Source organism: Theropithecus gelada, chromosome 11, assembly GCF_003255815.1.
Source record: "Theropithecus gelada isolate Dixy chromosome 11, Tgel_1.0, whole genome shotgun sequence".
Classification (NCBI taxonomy): Eukaryota; Metazoa; Chordata; class Mammalia; order Primates; family Cercopithecidae; genus Theropithecus; species Theropithecus gelada.
Genome location: NC_037679.1, coordinates 98,565,546 through 98,583,897, shown reverse-complemented (window position 1 = coordinate 98,583,897; position 18,352 = coordinate 98,565,546). Strand labels below are relative to the sequence as shown.

The following is an 18,352-nucleotide window of genomic DNA, read 5'->3' as shown; positions in this document are numbered from 1 at the left end:
AGGCGTGAGCCACCGTGCCTGGCATAAGATGCATTTCCAACTGCTGTGTAGAAACCATCTCAATGATTGCTCCTATAAAGTGCTCATTATCCGCAGTTTACAGATGAGGAAACTGAAGCATAGAGAAGTTCAACTCATCCAAGTTCCCAAAGAAGCCAAACAGGGATCTAAACACGGGCAGTCTATCTGGCTACAGAGCTCAAAGCCCTTGATACCACCTAAAACTGCCTCAAGGGTTGGCTCCTACAGTTTCTCATATGCCTGATGTCATTCTAATCCTGGGCACTTACCAAGGAGCACAGGGACAACTGGGTCTCTGAACATAGAGACCAGGGGGAGGAAAGCCTTGTCTATGAAACATGATGCCCTGGCCCGGCTGCAAGGGGTCTGACGGCACTCCAGAAACCCCATCAGGAGTGAACAGGCCACTGGAGATTTTCTGTGAACTCGAGAAGTCAGAACCCCCAGGAAAGCACAGGGCCCTCAGAACGCATCTTCCTATGTAAGAGGCATCTGCTCCGATAATGCATCGCTGTCTCTGTTAGCCTGGGGTGTGGGGTTTATCTTCCTCCCTGGAGGCTTCAGAACAAACTGACGTTGATTCCCAAGGTCAAATTATTAGGGCTGTGTTAGAACCCATCAGCAATTATCTTGAACCAAACAAGCAACAAGTAACTGCAAGGCCTCCCCTTCCAGCTGTCCAGGACAAGTCCACCAGCCTCTCCAGGGAGGCCAGACCTCCCTCCTGCCCCACTGGCCCAGCCACCCCCCAAAACACACACCACTCCTCCCCATTCCAGGCTCCTTTGGGCTTTCCCCTGTGTCTTAGTCCTTCTCTGACTCTACTTAATGAAACAGCTTCCTGTGAGCTCTGTGAAGATGGTAACGGCCCACGTTTGTTGAGTACTTGCTGTGTGTTAGCCTCACAAGAGCCATGGGATGAGGTTGCTGTCACGAGCCCTACTTTACAGATTAGGAAACTGAGGCTGCAAATCATTAATAACTTGGCAAAAGTCACCCAGCTCCTAAGAGACGGAATTGGAATTCCAACCAGGTTGCCCGAGTCCAGAGCCTGCGCTCCCAGCCTCCATTCTTGGCCACATTTACAGTCCCACAGGGTTTGGGACACAAATGAAAATTCTTCCACTTACCCTTTCCCAGCTGGATAAAAGTCCCTTCCACATACTTGCACTAGGAGTTTGAGATCCTATAGCATGAGTTGTTTTCATCTGAAGAATAGTCCCTATGAACAGACATGCTCCTTTCAATGGGAACTAAATTAGCAGAGCTTCCCCACACAGTTTGTTTTGCAGAGGAAGGAAAAGGAGGCTCAAGGTTACAGAAAGGGAAGTCTGCAGGCTATGGGGAAGCCACAGCTGTCCCTAAGGCTGCCCTACATCCTAACCAGTAAGCAGGGATATGCAGAGAACAATGAAGGTCTAGGAGCATCATGCAAAACCCAGCCCCTCTCCAGTCCAGACGGCTGCTCTCCTGGGCCCTGTCTTCCCTCTCCCACTACCCATAAACACTGCACTGCACAGCCTCCACGATAGCCCCCAGGGACGCATCTCCTCCTGGATTAGTGTCTTTGTGTAACCTCTCCCCTCCCTGAATGTAGACTGGATGTGTTGACTTGTTTCTAGTGACGATAATACAGCAGCAGTGAGAGGATGTCACTTCAGAGACTAGGTTTTTAGAAGACTGTGGCTTCTGTCTCCACTGCTCCGTTACTCACTCTGAAACAATTCTGCCCACAGAAACCAGCTGTCACGTCACAAGGAGGCCCCAGGGAGGATCCACATGGTGAGAAAGCAATGCCTGCCACCAGCAGCACATGAGTGAGCTTCAAAGCATCCCCTTTACCCCCACCCTCCATCAAGACCTCAGGTAAGACCACAGCCCCAGTCAATGGCTTGACTGCAACCTTATAAGAGATCTTGGGGCCAGAGGCACCCAGCTAAGCCATACCCAGATTCCTGAGGTACAGAAACTGTAAGATAACATTTGTTGTTTTAAGGTGCTACATTTGGGGATAATTTGTTACACAGCAATAGATAACTAACACACTCTCATCTTATTCCAGAAAATGAAAATCCAGGTGTTTTTATGGGGTTTTTTTTTTTTTTTTTTTTTTTTTTGAGATGGAGTCTCACTCTGTCACCCAGGCTGGAGTGCAGTGGTGAGATCTCAGCTCACTGCAACCTCCGCCTCCCAGGTTCAAGAAATTCTCCTGCCTCAGCCTCCCAAGTAGCTGAGATTACAGACATGCACCACCACACCCAGCTAATTTTTGTAATTTTAGTAGAGCCGGGGTTTCACTGTGTTGGCCAGGCTGGTGTTGAACTCCTGGCCTCAAGTGATCCTCCTGCCTTGGCCTCCCAAAGTGCTGGGATTACAGGCAGAAGCTACCGCAACTGGCCCCAGGTCTCTATTTCTAAGATGCACAATGTCCACTCCTCCAGGGGCTGCAGAGCAGCTCTGGTCTGCTCCTCACTTTACAAGCAGAGCCCAGCATATCCCCTCCAGAACCATACTGCCCATTCTTCCCATCTGAAGCTCTATCTGCAGTCATCACACGGGGAGCATCAGACAGCCCCACTGCCTGCTGAGTCATGGCAGGGTGTGGAAATGTGCTCGTGTGCGTGGGTGCACATGGACCAGGAAGCAATGATCAACAAACTCCCAAACTAGAAAAAGATGGTCACAGCCAAGGCTTTGAGAATGCAGAGAAGAGCGTAGTGGTTTTGTTGACAAAATATCAAACCACTTAGTAGACAGAATTGAAACTGTTTATCTTTTCATCAAGACATCAAGATAATGTCTTACATCCTCAGCAAAGTCATCTTCCAGATTTTGAACTGAAGACTAGAGGATTATATTGTCTGTCCCAGAAAACATACATCATGTACACAGTGGGTGTTCCAATAGTACTTGGATGAATGGACAGTTGGAAGGATGGATGGAAGACCCATCCTACAGTAAGTAGTTGTTAAGACTTCCCAATCTGGTGGTTACAAACATCTAAAAACACACACACGATAAACTCAATTCCTAATTCCACCCACTGTGGCTCATAGATCTCATACAATGAGTACTTATTTAGATGTTAAGTGTTTTCAAAAGTTAATTGCAGCAACTCACATGTTTTCCAAAGAGCTCCTTCAGTCTTTGACATGGCGTAATTATGTTCAATGGAGCACAGACACCACTTTCAAGAGCAATCCTTTCTCCTTCGTGCTTTCTTCAAGGGTTACACAAAAGATAACCTGGCTGGGTGGCCATCTCTTTGCTAGACTAACTGATCTAGCCCACATCTAGTTCCAGAATTTTCCCAGTGTACAGGGCACTGGATAAGGTCCTGAGTTATCCTAAAGCCTTTAATTCACAGACCCTAAATACAATCCCAGGTATCCAAGCTCAACCCACTTCAGGCCACCGAAGGTTAGGACTAGGAAGGAAAAGAAAGGAAAGGGAAAAAGTAAGAAGTCAGGCAATTAAGAGTTCAAGCCCTGGCTCTGCCTCATAGCAGCTGTGTGACTTTGGGCAAGTCATTTAACCTCTCTAGGTCTGTTTCTGCTTTCGTGAGAATAAATTGCACCTGCCTCACAGGTTGTAACTGGAAAATGTTTAGTGCAGCGGCCAGCGCACAGAAAACACCACGTGAGTGACCACAGAGGGCAAGGTCCGAGGTCATTGGAAGGTGGGGCAGAAGGGAGCTCTGAATGGGCAAGGTTTGCAGTAAATAGAATAGAGTTGGGGCCAAACAGAGGAGAAAGCGAATGGCAGAGACTGCTCAGTAATTTTTCCTAAGCAGATTTTCCAGGGCAGGGACAGGATGGCAGGAATCATTTGGTGACCTGGTTTTCCTAGCTCTTGGACCACGCCATGGTCTTCATGTTAGTCATTTTGGGAAATTCCATTAGAACTGTCCCTTCAAAAGAATTACCAGGCCCTTCTACCCCTTAATTTTCCAAAGAATTTGTATCCTCTTTAGTCAAGTCAATCATGACCATACAAGGCCTTACAGCTCATCAACCTTAATCCTTTCAGCAAACAGAAAATAAGAACAGACAGTAACACCTGAACACAGGTGTGTTCTCCCCTTTCAGCTGTTGCAGGGCTCCCACCTCTGGCTTGTGAATGGGTTAGCACAGCTGGTACCTGAAACCAGAGCTGGCGTCATGTGGTTGCAGCCAACCTGTGCAGAAAGGGCAACTTCTCGCTGCCTTGATGTGTGGCCCTCCCTGTCTGCTAAGAGAGGAGGAGAAGCCTCCCCATTCAGAGGAGGAGGAAGGGAATGAGCGGCAGGTCGCCTACCTGGACATTCTTCATTGCTGCAGATCCACTGGCTGTTTCGGCAAATGCTGTCGGGGAGAAAAGCACAGGTCATTGGTGGTTCTGCAAACACAAGGGTATGCAAACGGATTTAGAACTCATGGTAGTTATCACAGTCCCCAAACGAAGGGATGCGGGAGAAGAAAGGAGCTGGTGCTAGCAGAATCTTCATAGGGTTAAAATTGTACAGGACACAGTTTTGGCCACAAAGGAAATTAGAGATATTACCCAGGGAAAGAAATCCCGACAGAAAAAGAAAAACTACCTGATGCCCCTGAAAATCTACTCAGATACCAAGAGGTCAAATTCCTGCCCCACACACAGTGAGTGGCAGAGCGCAAGACAGCGATATGGAAATGGGTAGTTCCCAGCCCAGAAGTGTGGTGGGCGGTGGCCGACTGAAAACCTGGGGAGACTCAGCGAACACAGAAGGCTGCTATGAGCGGAAAGGCAGCAAAGGGAGGAGGCCTGGGGACCAAACGAATTGTTGTCCCTGCTGCGCAGGGGACTGGCAAAGCCAGCCAGAGGTGACATCCAGGGGTGCTTCTTGAGATGACAGAAGCCAGGCTGGGCCTGGCCTACTGCAAGGACCAAGGGAGGGCAGACTGGTGTGAGTTTCCACTGGCCACTGCAACTCCCTACGACCTGGCAGATGAGAGACTTCAAGGAGAGAAGGACCTACGTGCTGCTTAGTGATACAGCCCTCCTCCAGGGGGAGAGGATCATTTACGAAAGCAGTTTGGAGGGACAGCTAGAGATGTTGTCTGCGTGTGAAGGATCCTGCCCTTCCCGACCTCCCCGTCTTCAAGGCTTATTTATCTGTAATACACTCTTTGCTCCCCATCATTGCCTGCCACAACCTGTCCCTAGCCCCCACCAGTAGCCTCCAACTCAGTCTCTTCTTTCTTGGCGCGGCCCAGGTTCTTTTCCACCTGCCACCACTCCTGCTGACCCAGCTCCCCTCCCCAGTCCCCTGGGCAGGTCTCCCAGAGCACGCGGCGCAGCCCCCATTACCAGGTGTTGCAGTCTCGAGAGAGGGAGGCGCCGGGAGGGTAGCGCTTTCCGGAATGCATGCAGGGACACTCAGTGCTCTCCACGCAGAGGCCTTCATCGAGGAGCTGTCCCTCTGGGGTCAAAGGCAGCGAGACAAAGACCTCAACATTGTCACTGCCTCACTCATCCCACAACTATAGAATCCCCAGGGGCGATGGTTGGGCTTCCTCCAGGAAGCTCAAAGAACTTGTTCTGTGGTGTTTATCTTTCACACAATGCAATATAAGGAAGGGAAATTCCTCATCTCCATACTACAGATGAAGAAATGAGAGGAAGAATTTCGTTCCAGGTCATCCAGTAGGGGAGGCACAAGTCTGGGCTTAGGGCTTCTTCCAGGAAGCTAGAGAATGTGTGTGCTGCTTCCCTTACACATTAACGCAACGTGAGATGGGGAAGATACTCATCACCATTCCGCAGATGAAGGGAGTCAACAGTTTTGTTCAAGTTCTTCCAGTGAGAGAAGTCGAGTTGAAACACACAGGACTTCACTCTCAATAATTTTTTTTTTTTTTTTTTTTTTTTTTAAGACAGTCTCGCTCTGTCACCCAGGCTGGAGTGCAGTGGTGTGACCTCGGCTCACAGCAACTTTCGCCACCTGGGTTCAAGTGATTCTCCTGCCTCAATTTCCCAAGCAGCTGGAATTACAGGTGCACACCACCACCCCCAGCTAATTTTTGTATTTTTAGTGGAGACAGGGTTTCACCATGTTGCCAGGCTGGTCTCCAACTCCTGAACTCAAGTGATCTGCCCATCTTGGCTTTTCAAAGTGCTGGGATTACAGGCGTGAGCCACGGCGTCCAGCCTTGCTCTCAGTAATTAAACAGGGGTTTTCCCTAAAGCCCACCAAGCCTCCCCTGACAAGACTTTAGCACAGAGCCCTTTTTCAGCTGGGCTCACACGGCACGCCCAGGAGATCTTTTTCCCAGATCGGTTCCCTGACACAGCTGATTGAGAAAGCAACTGCAGTTCAGATGGGCCACGAGTTCCCCAAACAAAGCCACTGTTGGGGCCCAGGCCACCCTCCAATTTCCCGAAACACAACTGCGTTCATGGATACAGTACAACAGGACAACGGACATTAAAAAGCCCAGCTCAATCCTGATCACGCTGGACATTTAAAAGCTTAATAAAAGTCGTCTGATTTCAGCAACGGAGAGCAAACACAAGTGTCCTTCATCTCGCTTCCCAAAGCCAAGGGTGCTGGCAAGGTCTCCAATTTGTAAATAAAATGGGAAGTTCATTACCAGGGCAGCTGCAGCCATCCACGCATCGCTCCTGACATACTTCATTGATGTGCAGGCTCTGGCAGGTCCTGGCACAAGGGGACACACACTGCTTATACTCCATACCCGCAGGGCACACTGGGCCTGAAAAGGAACATCGAAGGCGTCTGCCTAGAGCAGGTCCCACCGGTGCATCATCTTACCAGTCACGCCGCAGCCTGACCCTCTTGCGCCCACTGACTGCTCCCCCTGTCTTCAGGCTTCCAGGGCCACCACGTGCCCCTCTGAGGCCACCCCTCCCTTAGATGAACATCTTCCATCTTGTGAAGCCCTTACTAAGACCCATCGGGGGCACCCAGGACCCCTACCCTTCCCCTTGTGGTCATCTGCTCTCCACGAACAACTGGGCATTCTTTTGCTCCCCTTCACCTAAAACCCTTTCAGAGTGACACCAAACTCCTCTAGGCTCAAAAAGAGTGGCCTCCTAGGACCAAGCAAGGAGCCATGGTCCCCTCTATCCCATCCCTCCTCCTTTTCCCCATGAAATTGGCCCCAATCAAACGCCCCACCCAGCACAGGGCACTGGTGACACTCATTCCATATTTATTTCCACTCTGCCGCAAGGCTACCTTCACAGATATCACCTAAGCACTCTGTTCTTCCCACTGGAACCAGCTCCTCACGGCAAGGACAGGCTCTCCTCCTTCCTCTACCTTGTAGCTGACTGATGCTCAGGCTGAAAGGCCAGAACACATAAGCACTCCTTTCCAGGCTTTCTGACACCAAACTATTGCCCCTCAACCTTTTCCAAGATACATCAAGTATCTCCCCTACCCTACATTCACAGACCGAAAAAAAAAACCAGCCACTCAGCTTTACAGAGGAGAAACCTGCTGCTAGCATCCTCCTTCCTCACACCCCCACGGCAGGTGGAAAGTTCTAATTCAGCAGCTATTTGCCACACACTGAGATACATGTGTGCAGTCTAAATATGTGGCCAGCTCCTCTGTCTCATCTGTGGAACCATCGCAGACTGCGCGCCCATCTGCATGGCTTTCATCACTGTAAGGGCTGGGGAAAGAGGAGACTTCTTGTAAGGTGACCTCAGAAATCCCTACTTAATAATTCGGGGACAGTGACCATAACTAGGGACCCACTGAGACTGGAAGATGAAACACACAGCACCACGAGGAGGGACGGCGGTCATCAGCCTGCAGGAGAGGCGGCTGATATAAAAGAAGAACTTAATCAAGGCTTTCTACTGTCTCAAAGATCACCACACACGGACAGGCAGGCCAGCGCTCTGCTCATCAATTCAGGCAGGCAGGGGGTGAAGACAAAACCGAAACTGCAACTGCCAAGATCTTGGTGGGAAGCAGAGAACACTGTGTGAGTGCAGGGGTCGGATTTCCTGAGGGAAGTGAGGGAAATCAGGGGGCGCCAGGGGAGGCGCGGGGGCAGGACGGAGGCAGGGGCAGGACATGGGGCTTTAGGAAGGCCGTTTGACAGAGGGCAGGAGCCATTCAGGAAACGGGTCCGGGACACGTGGCTTTGCAGTCACTAGCTAGCTGGATGTGTAAAGCCGCACAGATGTGACACAGCCCCAAAGCGCCCTGAGGGACATCACCCAGGACAGACCGTTCATCCCCGGCAGGGCAGGACGGGGCAGGGGGCCGACTTACTGCACGCACTGTGGTCAGTCCAGCCATACAGCACCATTCCCTCCTGGGCACAGGTCCGGGCGTACTCCAGGAAGGCAGGGCACGTGCACTCCAGCCCCCCAGCACACTCACACGAAGTCTTCTCACACAGGGCCACGAAAGGCTCGGGATCCACCAGAGGGTGGCAGCGGGCAAACACTGAGGTGCTCTTCAGAAGCTGGCACTGCTCCCACAGGCCCTGCAGGAAGAGGGACTGCCTCAGCGGTATGCTCCCTTAGTGTCTCCCTGAGTGTGGCACTGAGACTTTGAGTGTGGCACTGAGACTTAGCCCTGCTGCGGAAACCAAGGCAGCTCCCTCAGCATCTGGGACAGGCTGGCACCAAGCAGATGCATGTGTTCAATGCACCAGCCTATCGACCAAGAAAAAGATGCTGGACCCATGCAATGTGAAGTAGACCAAGGCTAAGGTTATATCCTAGACTGAGTTCTGGAAATGCAGAGTCCAAGGCCCTGGATTGCCATGGTGAGCAGTGTCCTAGGAACAGACAGAGGATGGAGAGAAGCACGAAGAGCACTGGCCCTGGAGTTGGCCCGAGGGGCTGCAGAGTCCAGGAACGAGGTCAGCTCCCCTCCCTGACCTTGCCCTTCTTCACTATGAATGAGGGGATGGAACAAGGGGCTTTACAAAGTGAGATTCCTGGGTCTCACCCTAAGAGATCTGAATTCAGTAGTTTGGGGATGGAGTTCAGCAAGATGTTTTTTTGAAACACTCCCTAGGTGATTGCTGAGGCCAGACGGGACCAGCTCCCGGCAGCAACAGCATGCACGGATTCTATGGAATGTCCCAGACACATTGCAGCAGGCATGAGTATTCTTGGTTCTACTCCTTTGTGGATGCCCTCATCCTGATAACACAGGCAGCTTTGGAACTGTCATCACTTCCTACTTCTGCTCACTCACGTAGGTCGTATAAACGACTCTACGTTTCACCTAAAAACATCTCTCCAATTCTATGTATTAATAACTCTAAATACACCTTTTCCCCACAGTGTAACATCTCTGAAGTTGGAGCGCATCTTAGGACGGCTATATTTGAACTGGCAGCCTTTCGTTTCTGAGCGATACACAGAACAATGGTGCGTCTTAGAATCCATGACGTCTTTTAGCCTTGGCACAACAGAGTCATGGATGTATATGACCATTTCTTTCTTGTGTGACTTCTTGGAGGCGTAATGCATACTCTGACAAAGCTGGGGGTTCGTGAAAGGACTTATGATCTTCAGCTAAAAAGAAAAAAGTGCAAGAATATCTCAATGGAAGCACTGAGTCCTGAAGGGTAAACTGGAGCCAATCAGTGTTTGGAAAGGGGACAGTAACAAAGAGGAAAGAAATGACCCATTTTGAGAAGGAAACTCAATCAGCTTGAATTGTACAAAGGGTCTCCAGAGCAACCCTGTGTAAATCTACAGTCGGGGCCAGAGGCCAGGCCTATGGGCCTCCTGTTTTGTGGCACCACAGAAAGCCCAGGAGAATAGAAACCTGACCCCATCTGCTCACCGTCCTTGAAATCCAGTCCGGCAGCACAGGGATCTTGGTCCCAAGGAAATCAGTGTCCTACCCCCAGTGCCTGGTGCTAGGGCCCTGCCCCTTGCTAGGCCTCCATACACTCCACCCTCAAAGCCAGGCAGGCAGACTAGGCACGGTAGCTCACACCATCTCAAAAAAGAAAAAAAAAAAAAAACCCAACTCCAAAAAAAAAAAAAAAGACTCCATCTCAAAAAAGAAAAAAAAGAGATCCAAGGAGGAATTGGCATTTTGTACTCTCAGGCTCGTGGCAGAGACCCTGGGAGGTAGGCAGTAATCCCAGCACTTTGAGAGGCCAAGTCGGGCAGATCACTTGAGGTCAAGAATTTGCGACCAGCCTGGCCAATATGGCGAGACCCCGTCTCCACTGAAAATGCAAAACTTAGTGGGGCGTGGTGGTGCAGGCTTGTAATCCCAGCTACTAGGGAGGCTGAGGCAAGAGATTGCTTGAACGGGGGCAGGAGTAGAGGTTAAAGTGAGCTGAGATTGTGCCAGTACACTCCAGCCTGGGTGACAGAGCCCCTGTCCCCCCCCCAAAAAAAAAAAAACCCCAGGTTCTCTTTGCACATTCAGGAAGTCCCCGCCGGCACGTGCAGCTGAACTGTAGAAGCGCAGCTAGCAGGCTCACGGGGACGGCCAACAGCAGTCCCTCCATGGCCCTGCCTTGCCCAATCCCCTTCTGCCGGGCCGGCACTCGCTGCATGGCTGTGAAAAGCCTAGGCCTAAGGCCCAGCTCTGCCCCTTACTGGCGGTGGATCAGTTTACCTGGTCAGAGGAGGATGTCCCGGAGTGAGAATGACCTGTGGAAATGACCAGTCTCGGACAACCTGGTGGGGCCGTGTGAAGACGCCACAATGCCAGCACCACGCAGGCCAGCCATGAATGCAGGCCACTGCTGTGTCCCAGGACCACTTAGGTCTCAGGCGGTTACATGCAGCCTTCCATTGGTCACCCTGAGCATTTTACACAAGGGGAACCTGAGGCTTCGGAAAGCAATGGCCAGGGAGACTGACAGAGGTGGGCAGGCCTGCCTTGGCCTCATGACGACTTCCACAGCCCCAGATTCAACCCATAGGCTGTTTACTCAACCCTCCTCTGCAAAACGGGGGAGAATAGTAACAGTTCCTATGTGACAAGATTACTGAAGACTGAACAGAACATGCACACAGAAGACTTACCTTAATAAATGACCCCTATCATCTCCTGGCCACCAGAGAGATTCCTCCAGCCACTAGGCTTACCCAGTAGAATAGTGAGCAGGTCCCCAAGCAGAACAGAAGGACACCTTTGTCCTTTTCCCCCTTATCTCCATCTCCCTGGGCTATACTGAGATGAATGGTTGCCAGGCAACAATATCACTTCTTAGTATTTTGGGTGCTCCTTAGGGAACAGAGGGGCTGCTTTTGTTCATCTTTTATTTGGGAAGTTCACACTCCTCCAGAACAAAGTGAGTTTCTAGTAGCAGGGAGGGAACCTCCCCCTCTTTGCAATAGGCAGAACCTGCCATCCTCACTGCCAAGTTGGGGCTCAGGGAAGGAGACCAAGGCCTGTGTCTTTCCCTCCATTCTGCCATGCTGCCTACCCCCCATCAAAAATGTCATTCAGAGAATTAGGTCACTGAACTCAGAGTAGACGAGGGTGTCCCAGACAGGGCCCTGTGCTCAGGCTCTTGTCTAGCCCTTTCTCCACCTGCAATTTCAAACTAGAGAAAACCTCAAAAAGGCACTCACTGGGGTTTTCCTGGTCACTGCTATGGCTGCTGCCATCACCTGGGCTGTCGCACAGTGGCTCTGAGCAGTCCCTGCACCACAGGACTAATTCCTGCAGGCACAGGGACCAGGAACCAGGGATTCCCACCAGCAGGATGCAGCACCAGCCAAGGAAAAGAAGAGACCCAGGAATCCAGGCACTCTCCCCTCTCAGCTGTGGCGAGACACAGCCCAGCATGGCCCATCTCCAGCTTTTCCAAATCACTCTTTTCCCACTCAGAGGGATAATGGGAACAGTACCCCAACACATTTCCCTGGGAGGTCCCTGGAGGTAGTAAATGGCTTACAGAAAGCCTTAGCAAGAAGCGTGTTTCTGATGACTTGCCTGCAGGATGGGAGTGGATTTCTGCAGAAACAGCCACCTCCCTTCTTAGAACAATTCCTTTGGCCTCCACTGTACAAACCTCTGAAATCACCTAGGGTTTCTTTCTCAGCAGAAACAGAAGATAAAGTCTGTCCTCCCATTTTGTCCTTTAGTCTTCCTCTGGTCAGGCTTGGCCTGAACTTGGTCCAACCTGAGTGGTCACAGTCTGAGAGCCGGTCAGGACTTGCAGAGGTCTGCCCAGCACCCGCAGCTGGATCCGCCCTCACCTGCAGCCATACCACGTGGCATGTTTAGGTGGCTATCTCTGCTGCGCCCAGCTTCCTGTTCTGCCACAGGTAGCCCTGCCAGGCCAGGCCAGACCAGGTCCTGAGACAGGACACAGAAATAGGTCCAAGGGCCGAGCGCGGTGGCTCAAACCTGTAATCCCAGCACTTTGGGAGGCCGAGGTGGGTGGATCATGAGGTCAGGAGATTGAGACCAACCTGGCTAACACGGTGAAACTCCGTCTCTACTAAACATACAAAAAAAATTAGCTGGGCGTGGTGGTGGGCTCCTATAGTCCCAGCTACTCGAGAGGCTGAGACAGGAGAATGGCATGAACCAAGGAGGCAGAGCTTGCAGTGAGCTGAGATCATGCCAATGTACTCCAGCCTGGGCAACAGAGCGAGACTCCATCTCAAAAAAGAAAAAAAAAAAAAAGAGATCCAAGGAGGAATTGGCATTTTGTACTCTCAGGCTCGTGGCAGAGACCCTGGGAGGTAGGCAGTGACCAAAACATTTATTCAACAAGCATTCGCAGTGTGGCCTCTGGGTCTCCAGCAGGGTGTCCAAGCCCATATAAAATGCAAGTCTAACTATGTATGTCCCACCCTGGCTGGCAGGACAAAGCTCTAGCTCATGAGGAGACAGCAAAGCCAGGAAGCTCACCCTTCATGACCTGACCCCAGCCTGGCTCTCCAGCCTTACCCTCCCTGCCTCATACACGGTGCCAGCCTCAAGGAATGCAATAGAAAGCAAACAGATCCCCCTCATATGGCCCAGCAGGAGAATCTGCTCTCTGCCCTCCCACATTTACCCCTTCTTTGGCCCCCACTAACTCCCACCCCACACTTCAGATCAAGAGCCTCCTTTTCCAGGAAGGCTTCTGAGAGGTCCTTCTCCCCACTCCTGCCAAGTGAGGCATTATCACAGCCCTCTGGGGGCCTCTATTCTTATACTGAAATGGTCCATTCCGGTGGCCATCTCCTCCATTTCTCCGCAAGCTTCTCAAAAACAGGAGCTGTATTCCCAGGGCACACATGGCAGGCAATAAGGATGTGCTGACTCAAACCTAACAGTGATGAACACAGACAGGAGTAGGTCATGCCCTCCAGCTCTTAACTGGCATTCAGTCTACCTGAACCGGGTGTTTCCATGGGGATGTTTGCATAACAGCCGGAAGACCTGGTCCTCACCTAGAGGTGTCTTCCCAATGCAGCCAATGACAGCAGTAAGAAACCTGCAGCTGAGATGCCAGGGAAGGCTGCCTAGTAGGAGGCAGTCTGCTCAGGGCCCTGGATGCAATATAGGACTGAAGACTGCAGGGCAGGAGGGAGGTCATGCCAGGTGAAGCCAATGGCATAAGCTCAGGCAGGAGGGGAAACAGGGTCACCACGGCTGAGCCGAGCACTGAGACTCCAGCCCAGTCTTGCCAACAGATTCCCCAAGAAAAGCACATCTGCCCTCTGAGAGGCTGGTCCAAGTCTGTGGCCTCAGCTTCTCTCAGCAGGTAGTTATGGCCCCCATTATCAAACCCAGCCAAACTCTCCTTGAGTAGGTGTCTACTTTCTGCCTGTTTCTGTGCCCTCAGAGCCTTCCGTGTGCATTCCTGCCTGCGTGAAGTTCTCACAGGCTCCTTTCCCTCACTCCTCCCAGGTTCTGCCCTCCATGTGGCTTAGAAACAGCTCTGCGTGCCCTCTTTTCCTGTGGGAATTGGCACAGTCATGCACATCAGTGGGTGGGGTGGGCAGCAGGAGCCAGGCGGGATGCCTAGGCCAGGCATCTCTGGCTCTCACCATCCACTCAGTCATGGAGGGCTGCTGGCTCATAGGGCTCCCTGGCCAGAAGGCCCTCCACAGATTCTCCACCCACCCTGCTGCGTTCAGGAAAGGCTGAAGCACACTCACCTCTCCACAGCTGACCTCTCTCCTAGCCCACCTAAAGTACTTTCAGAGACCACCTCATCACCCCATGCCACCAACCGGCCCTTCAGAGGCCTGAAGATGCCTCCAAAGAACACAGCTCTCCTCAAAGGCTGACAGACACCTCAGATTTAGAAACTGAGGCATGGAATGGGTAAAGAATGTACTAGGTGATTTTTTTTTTTTTTTTTGAGATGGAGACTCGCTCTGTCACCAGGTTGGAGTATAGTGGCACGACCTCGGCTCACTGCAACCTCCGACTCCCTGGTTCAAGGGATTCTCCTGCCTCAGCCTTCCGTGTAGCTGGGATTACAGGCACGCATCACCACGCCCAGCTAATTTTTGTATTTTTAGTAGAAACAAGGTTTCACACCATTTGGCCAGGATGGTCTCAATCTCCTGACCTCGTGATCTGCCCACCTCGGCCTCCCGAAGTGCTGGGATTACAGGAGTGAGCCACCGTGCCCGGCCTAGGTCAGTGGTTCTTAAGGTGAGGTCCAGGGATCGCCTAGGGATTCCTGAGATCCTTTCAGGGGTGCACAAAGTCAAAACTGTTTTTATACTACTACTAAGATGCTATTTGCACTTTTTCCTCTTTCACCAGAGTGCAGCGCAGCTTTCCGAGACTGTGGGACGTGAGATATCACAACAGATTTAAATGCAGGTGCAGGTATGAGCATCCAGATAATGTATCTGAAGCCAGACAGCAAAGAGATTTGCAAAACTGTAAAACTGTCATTTTCCCTCTAAATTATTTTCTGGTTTGGAATTTATCGTTCTTTTTATTTAAAAATATGTGTTTTTGAAACGCGATCTCACTCTGTCGTTCAGGCTGGAGTGCAGTGGCGTAATCTCGGCTCACTGCAACCTCCGCCTTCAGGGTTCAAGCAATTCTCCTGCCTCAGCCTCCTGAGTAGCTGGGTTTACAGGCACGTGCCACCACGCCTAGCTAATTTTTGTATTTTTAGTAGAGACGGGGTTTCACCATGTTAGTCAGGCTGGTCTTGAATTCAACCTCGTGATCTGCCCCGCCTCGGCCTCCCAAAGTGCTGGGATTACAGGCGTGAACCACTGCGCCCAGTCTAAAAATATGTTTACATTAAAATATGATGAGCTTGTTATTTTAAAACAAAATCAACGAATTTGTTTTAAATTTGTGTTTTAATATCTAATATGGTAAGGATCAAGAGATATGACCCACATAAACAAAATCTCTTTAAAGTCCTTCATTTTTTAAGAGTATACAGGGGTCCTACGACTAAACAGTTGGAGAACTGCTATGCAATTGTTAATTTAAGTTTAGCCAAAACTGCCTCCTTACATATTTTAAGTTAGGTCTAAAGGTTTCTTCCTACATAATGAACTGTCACCTAACTGGAGATATAAACACACCATGACCTCCTCCTGGGGCAGTCAGTTTTGGCCAATCAAAAGCAGCCCACTGTTCAAACCATGTTCTAATAAGGCAAACGTTGTGCTGTAGCCAGTCCAGCTCTCTCTCTATCTCACTTCCGGTTTCTGATAGTCCCTTTTTCTGTCCATAAACCTTTGACCATGAGGCAGGCCAGAGTCTCTCCGAGCCTGTTCTGATTCGGGGGCTGCCCGATTCATGCATCATTCTTTGCTCAACTAAACCCTGTTAAACTTAATTTGTCTGAGGTTTTTCTTTTAACACTAGCAAAGGGGTGACCAAGAAGGGGTGCAAACCCTGAGTCCATTGCAAACCACAAATTACACGGTTTTCCATCCTGCCCTCCCGCTCCTGTTTCCTAACAATCAGATTAGAAGACGGGTCATACAGTGGATACAGCTCAGGTTTTAGAAGCATGGTTGGGCTAGAATCTCAACCCATCGTTTTGTTTTTTTTTTTTCTTTTTTAACACGAAGTCTCGCTCTTGTTGCCCAGGCTGGAGTGCAATAGCGCAATCTCGGCTCACTGCAACCTCTGCCTCTTGCAACCCATCAGTTTGAAAGTGTGTGACTTAAAATTATCTCGGCCAAGTGCAGTAGCTCACACCTGTAATCCCAGCACTTTTGGAGGCCAAAGTGGGCAGATCACTTGAGCCCAGGAGTTCAAGACCAGCAATACGGCGAAACCTTATCTCTACAAAAATATCCACAATTAGCCGGGCGTGGTGGCACGTGCCTGTACTGCCAGCTACTAGGGAGGCTGAGGCGGGAGAATCACTGGAGCCTGAGAGGCAGAAGTTGTAATAAGCCAAGACTGCACCACTGCACTCCAGCTTGGGCAAGAGAGCAAGACTCTGTTTCAAATAAAAAAAAAAGAAAAAAATTATCTCGCCTCTCTGCACCCCCATTTCCCTACCTGTGAAAGAGGAGGAGAGTGGGAGAGGTTGAAAGTCATCCAGGATCTATTCTCCCCTTCTTTATTAGTCACAGAATCCTCAGTTTTCAATTGCCCCCGGCCCCCGCCAGGCACAGAGCTGCTGGGAATAAGATTCCATTTCTCAGCCTCCCTTGCATCTGGGGGCAGCCATATTACTATAAGCAATGCCCAGAAGGCTATAAGCAGAGGGGTCTTCTGCAACCTCCACGAAGTGTCCTCAAAATAAGGGACTGCTCCTTTCTTAGTCCCTTCTCTTTCTACCGCGGGAATGTAGTTGTGATGCCTGAAGCTTGAGCCGGCGTCTTGGTACACGAGGTAGAAGCCCTCACTGGGGATAACAGAGAAATGAGACAGAGGGACCCTGGATCCCAACACCATGAGATCTTGCATGGCCCTGACATCCTACCCCAAGCTTCTTTACATCAGAGATAAACAGATTGTTTAAGTCCTGTCACTCACAGCTGAACCTACTCCTAATTGACACAGATAGCAATAAGTGGACCAACCCTATACGGTTTCTGCGAAATGAAATCGAATGAGATGACACCAGGAAATCAAATGCTTGTAACTATTCTCATTTGCCTGCTATCCATGGCTGGCTCCTCAGTTCTCTGCTACACCATTCTGGCAGGGATGCAAAACAAGAGCCAGCGAATTTGCACACTTCCAGCCTCTGCCTGGCTCCAAGGCCCTGCATCAGCTACTCCTGTCTTCTTTCAGCTCCTGTCCGCGATGCCAGAAGCTGCAGGAGAGCAGCTGCCCCAGCCCATCCAGCCATGACCTCACCATGCCTGGGTTGGTGTGCAGACCCAATTGTGACCCATCTTAATCACTTTTCCAGTTCATTAAAGAAGACCAGGCATCTTCCCTGGAGACATGAGGCGGGTGCAGGGGAGGAGGAGGGAAAGCAAGCACATCTCCTCAGTGGCAGGCAGGAGGAGAGAAAGCAGAGCCAGAGATCTGAAGCTTAGCTATTGTGTTTGCTCCCAAGCAGCTGACAAAGGAGAAGGGATGGGGACATTCCTAGGACTGAGTGAACAAAGAAAGGAAAGTCTAATACATAAGAGTGCAATATTGTTCCACAGACCCTGATCTTTCTAGCTCTGGGGTGGGTGCCCTGCAGCGGCCTCTGGTAGATATGGAGGCACCTGGAGCCTGAGCTGCTCCAAAGTAGTGGGTTCAAGAATTCACCTTGCAGCAGGGAATACCTTCTCATTGGTCAGCCTGTAATGATGGGTGGGGGAGGGTAGATGGTTCTATTTATAACTTCTGGCTGGCCTAAGATTCTCACCCGCATTCCAAGATTCTGACTCACAAGGACCTGGTGAAACAGGTTGATAGATTTCCACCAAATGGATGGTGTCTGCAGAGCTTGGCATTCCTCTAAGACAGTTGGGGTCCAGTGCTCATGAGAAGCAGGAAAGTCGGCCATGGAGCTCTCTGAGGGACCCTCTTCACCTTCTCCTTGGTGCTCCTGGAGGCATCTGAGCAGCTTCCAGGGATTAGGACATGCTAGCTGGAAGCACAGGCACAAGGCACCATACCCTGGTTCCCAGTCTGGGGCCTACCGAGCTCTGCGGATGGAAAGCAGCCCTCTGAATCACTCACCCATCCTGCTCCCAGCAAGAAAATAGCTTCAGCTCTGTGACAGGAGCTAATTCCCCTAAACTGTGCTATCACTTACCATTCACTCGGCGATTTGTCATTTACTGACCCCAGTCTTTCATGGTTTAATTTCTCTTATGTGTCTTGTCCCTTAGTCTATCTTGTATCTCCCAAGCCATATGAAACATCTCAATGAATTATGCACTTATGGGCACCATCAGATTCTTGTCCATTCTGTTCCTCACCAGGGAAAAGGGAAAGGGAAAGGAA

The 18,352-nt window shown here is 50.6% G+C and overlaps 1 protein-coding gene across 2 annotated transcripts in view; it reads right to left on the bottom strand.

Moving 5' to 3' along the window:
• VWF (von Willebrand factor) overlaps window positions 1–18,352 on the bottom strand; it is a 172,054-nt gene that overhangs the window by 121,976 nt on the left and 31,726 nt on the right. For both annotated transcript variants that reach the window (XM_025401752.1, XM_025401750.1), the window contains exons 7-10: window positions 8,294–8,510; window positions 6,633–6,755; window positions 5,350–5,461; window positions 4,318–4,364 (exon numbers count right to left, since the gene is read on the bottom strand). In XM_025401752.1, the coding sequence (XP_025257537.1) occupies window positions 4,318–4,364; window positions 5,350–5,461; window positions 6,633–6,755; window positions 8,294–8,510 (499 nt within the window). The remainder of the gene's footprint in view (window positions 1–4,317; window positions 4,365–5,349; window positions 5,462–6,632; window positions 6,756–8,293; window positions 8,511–18,352) is intronic.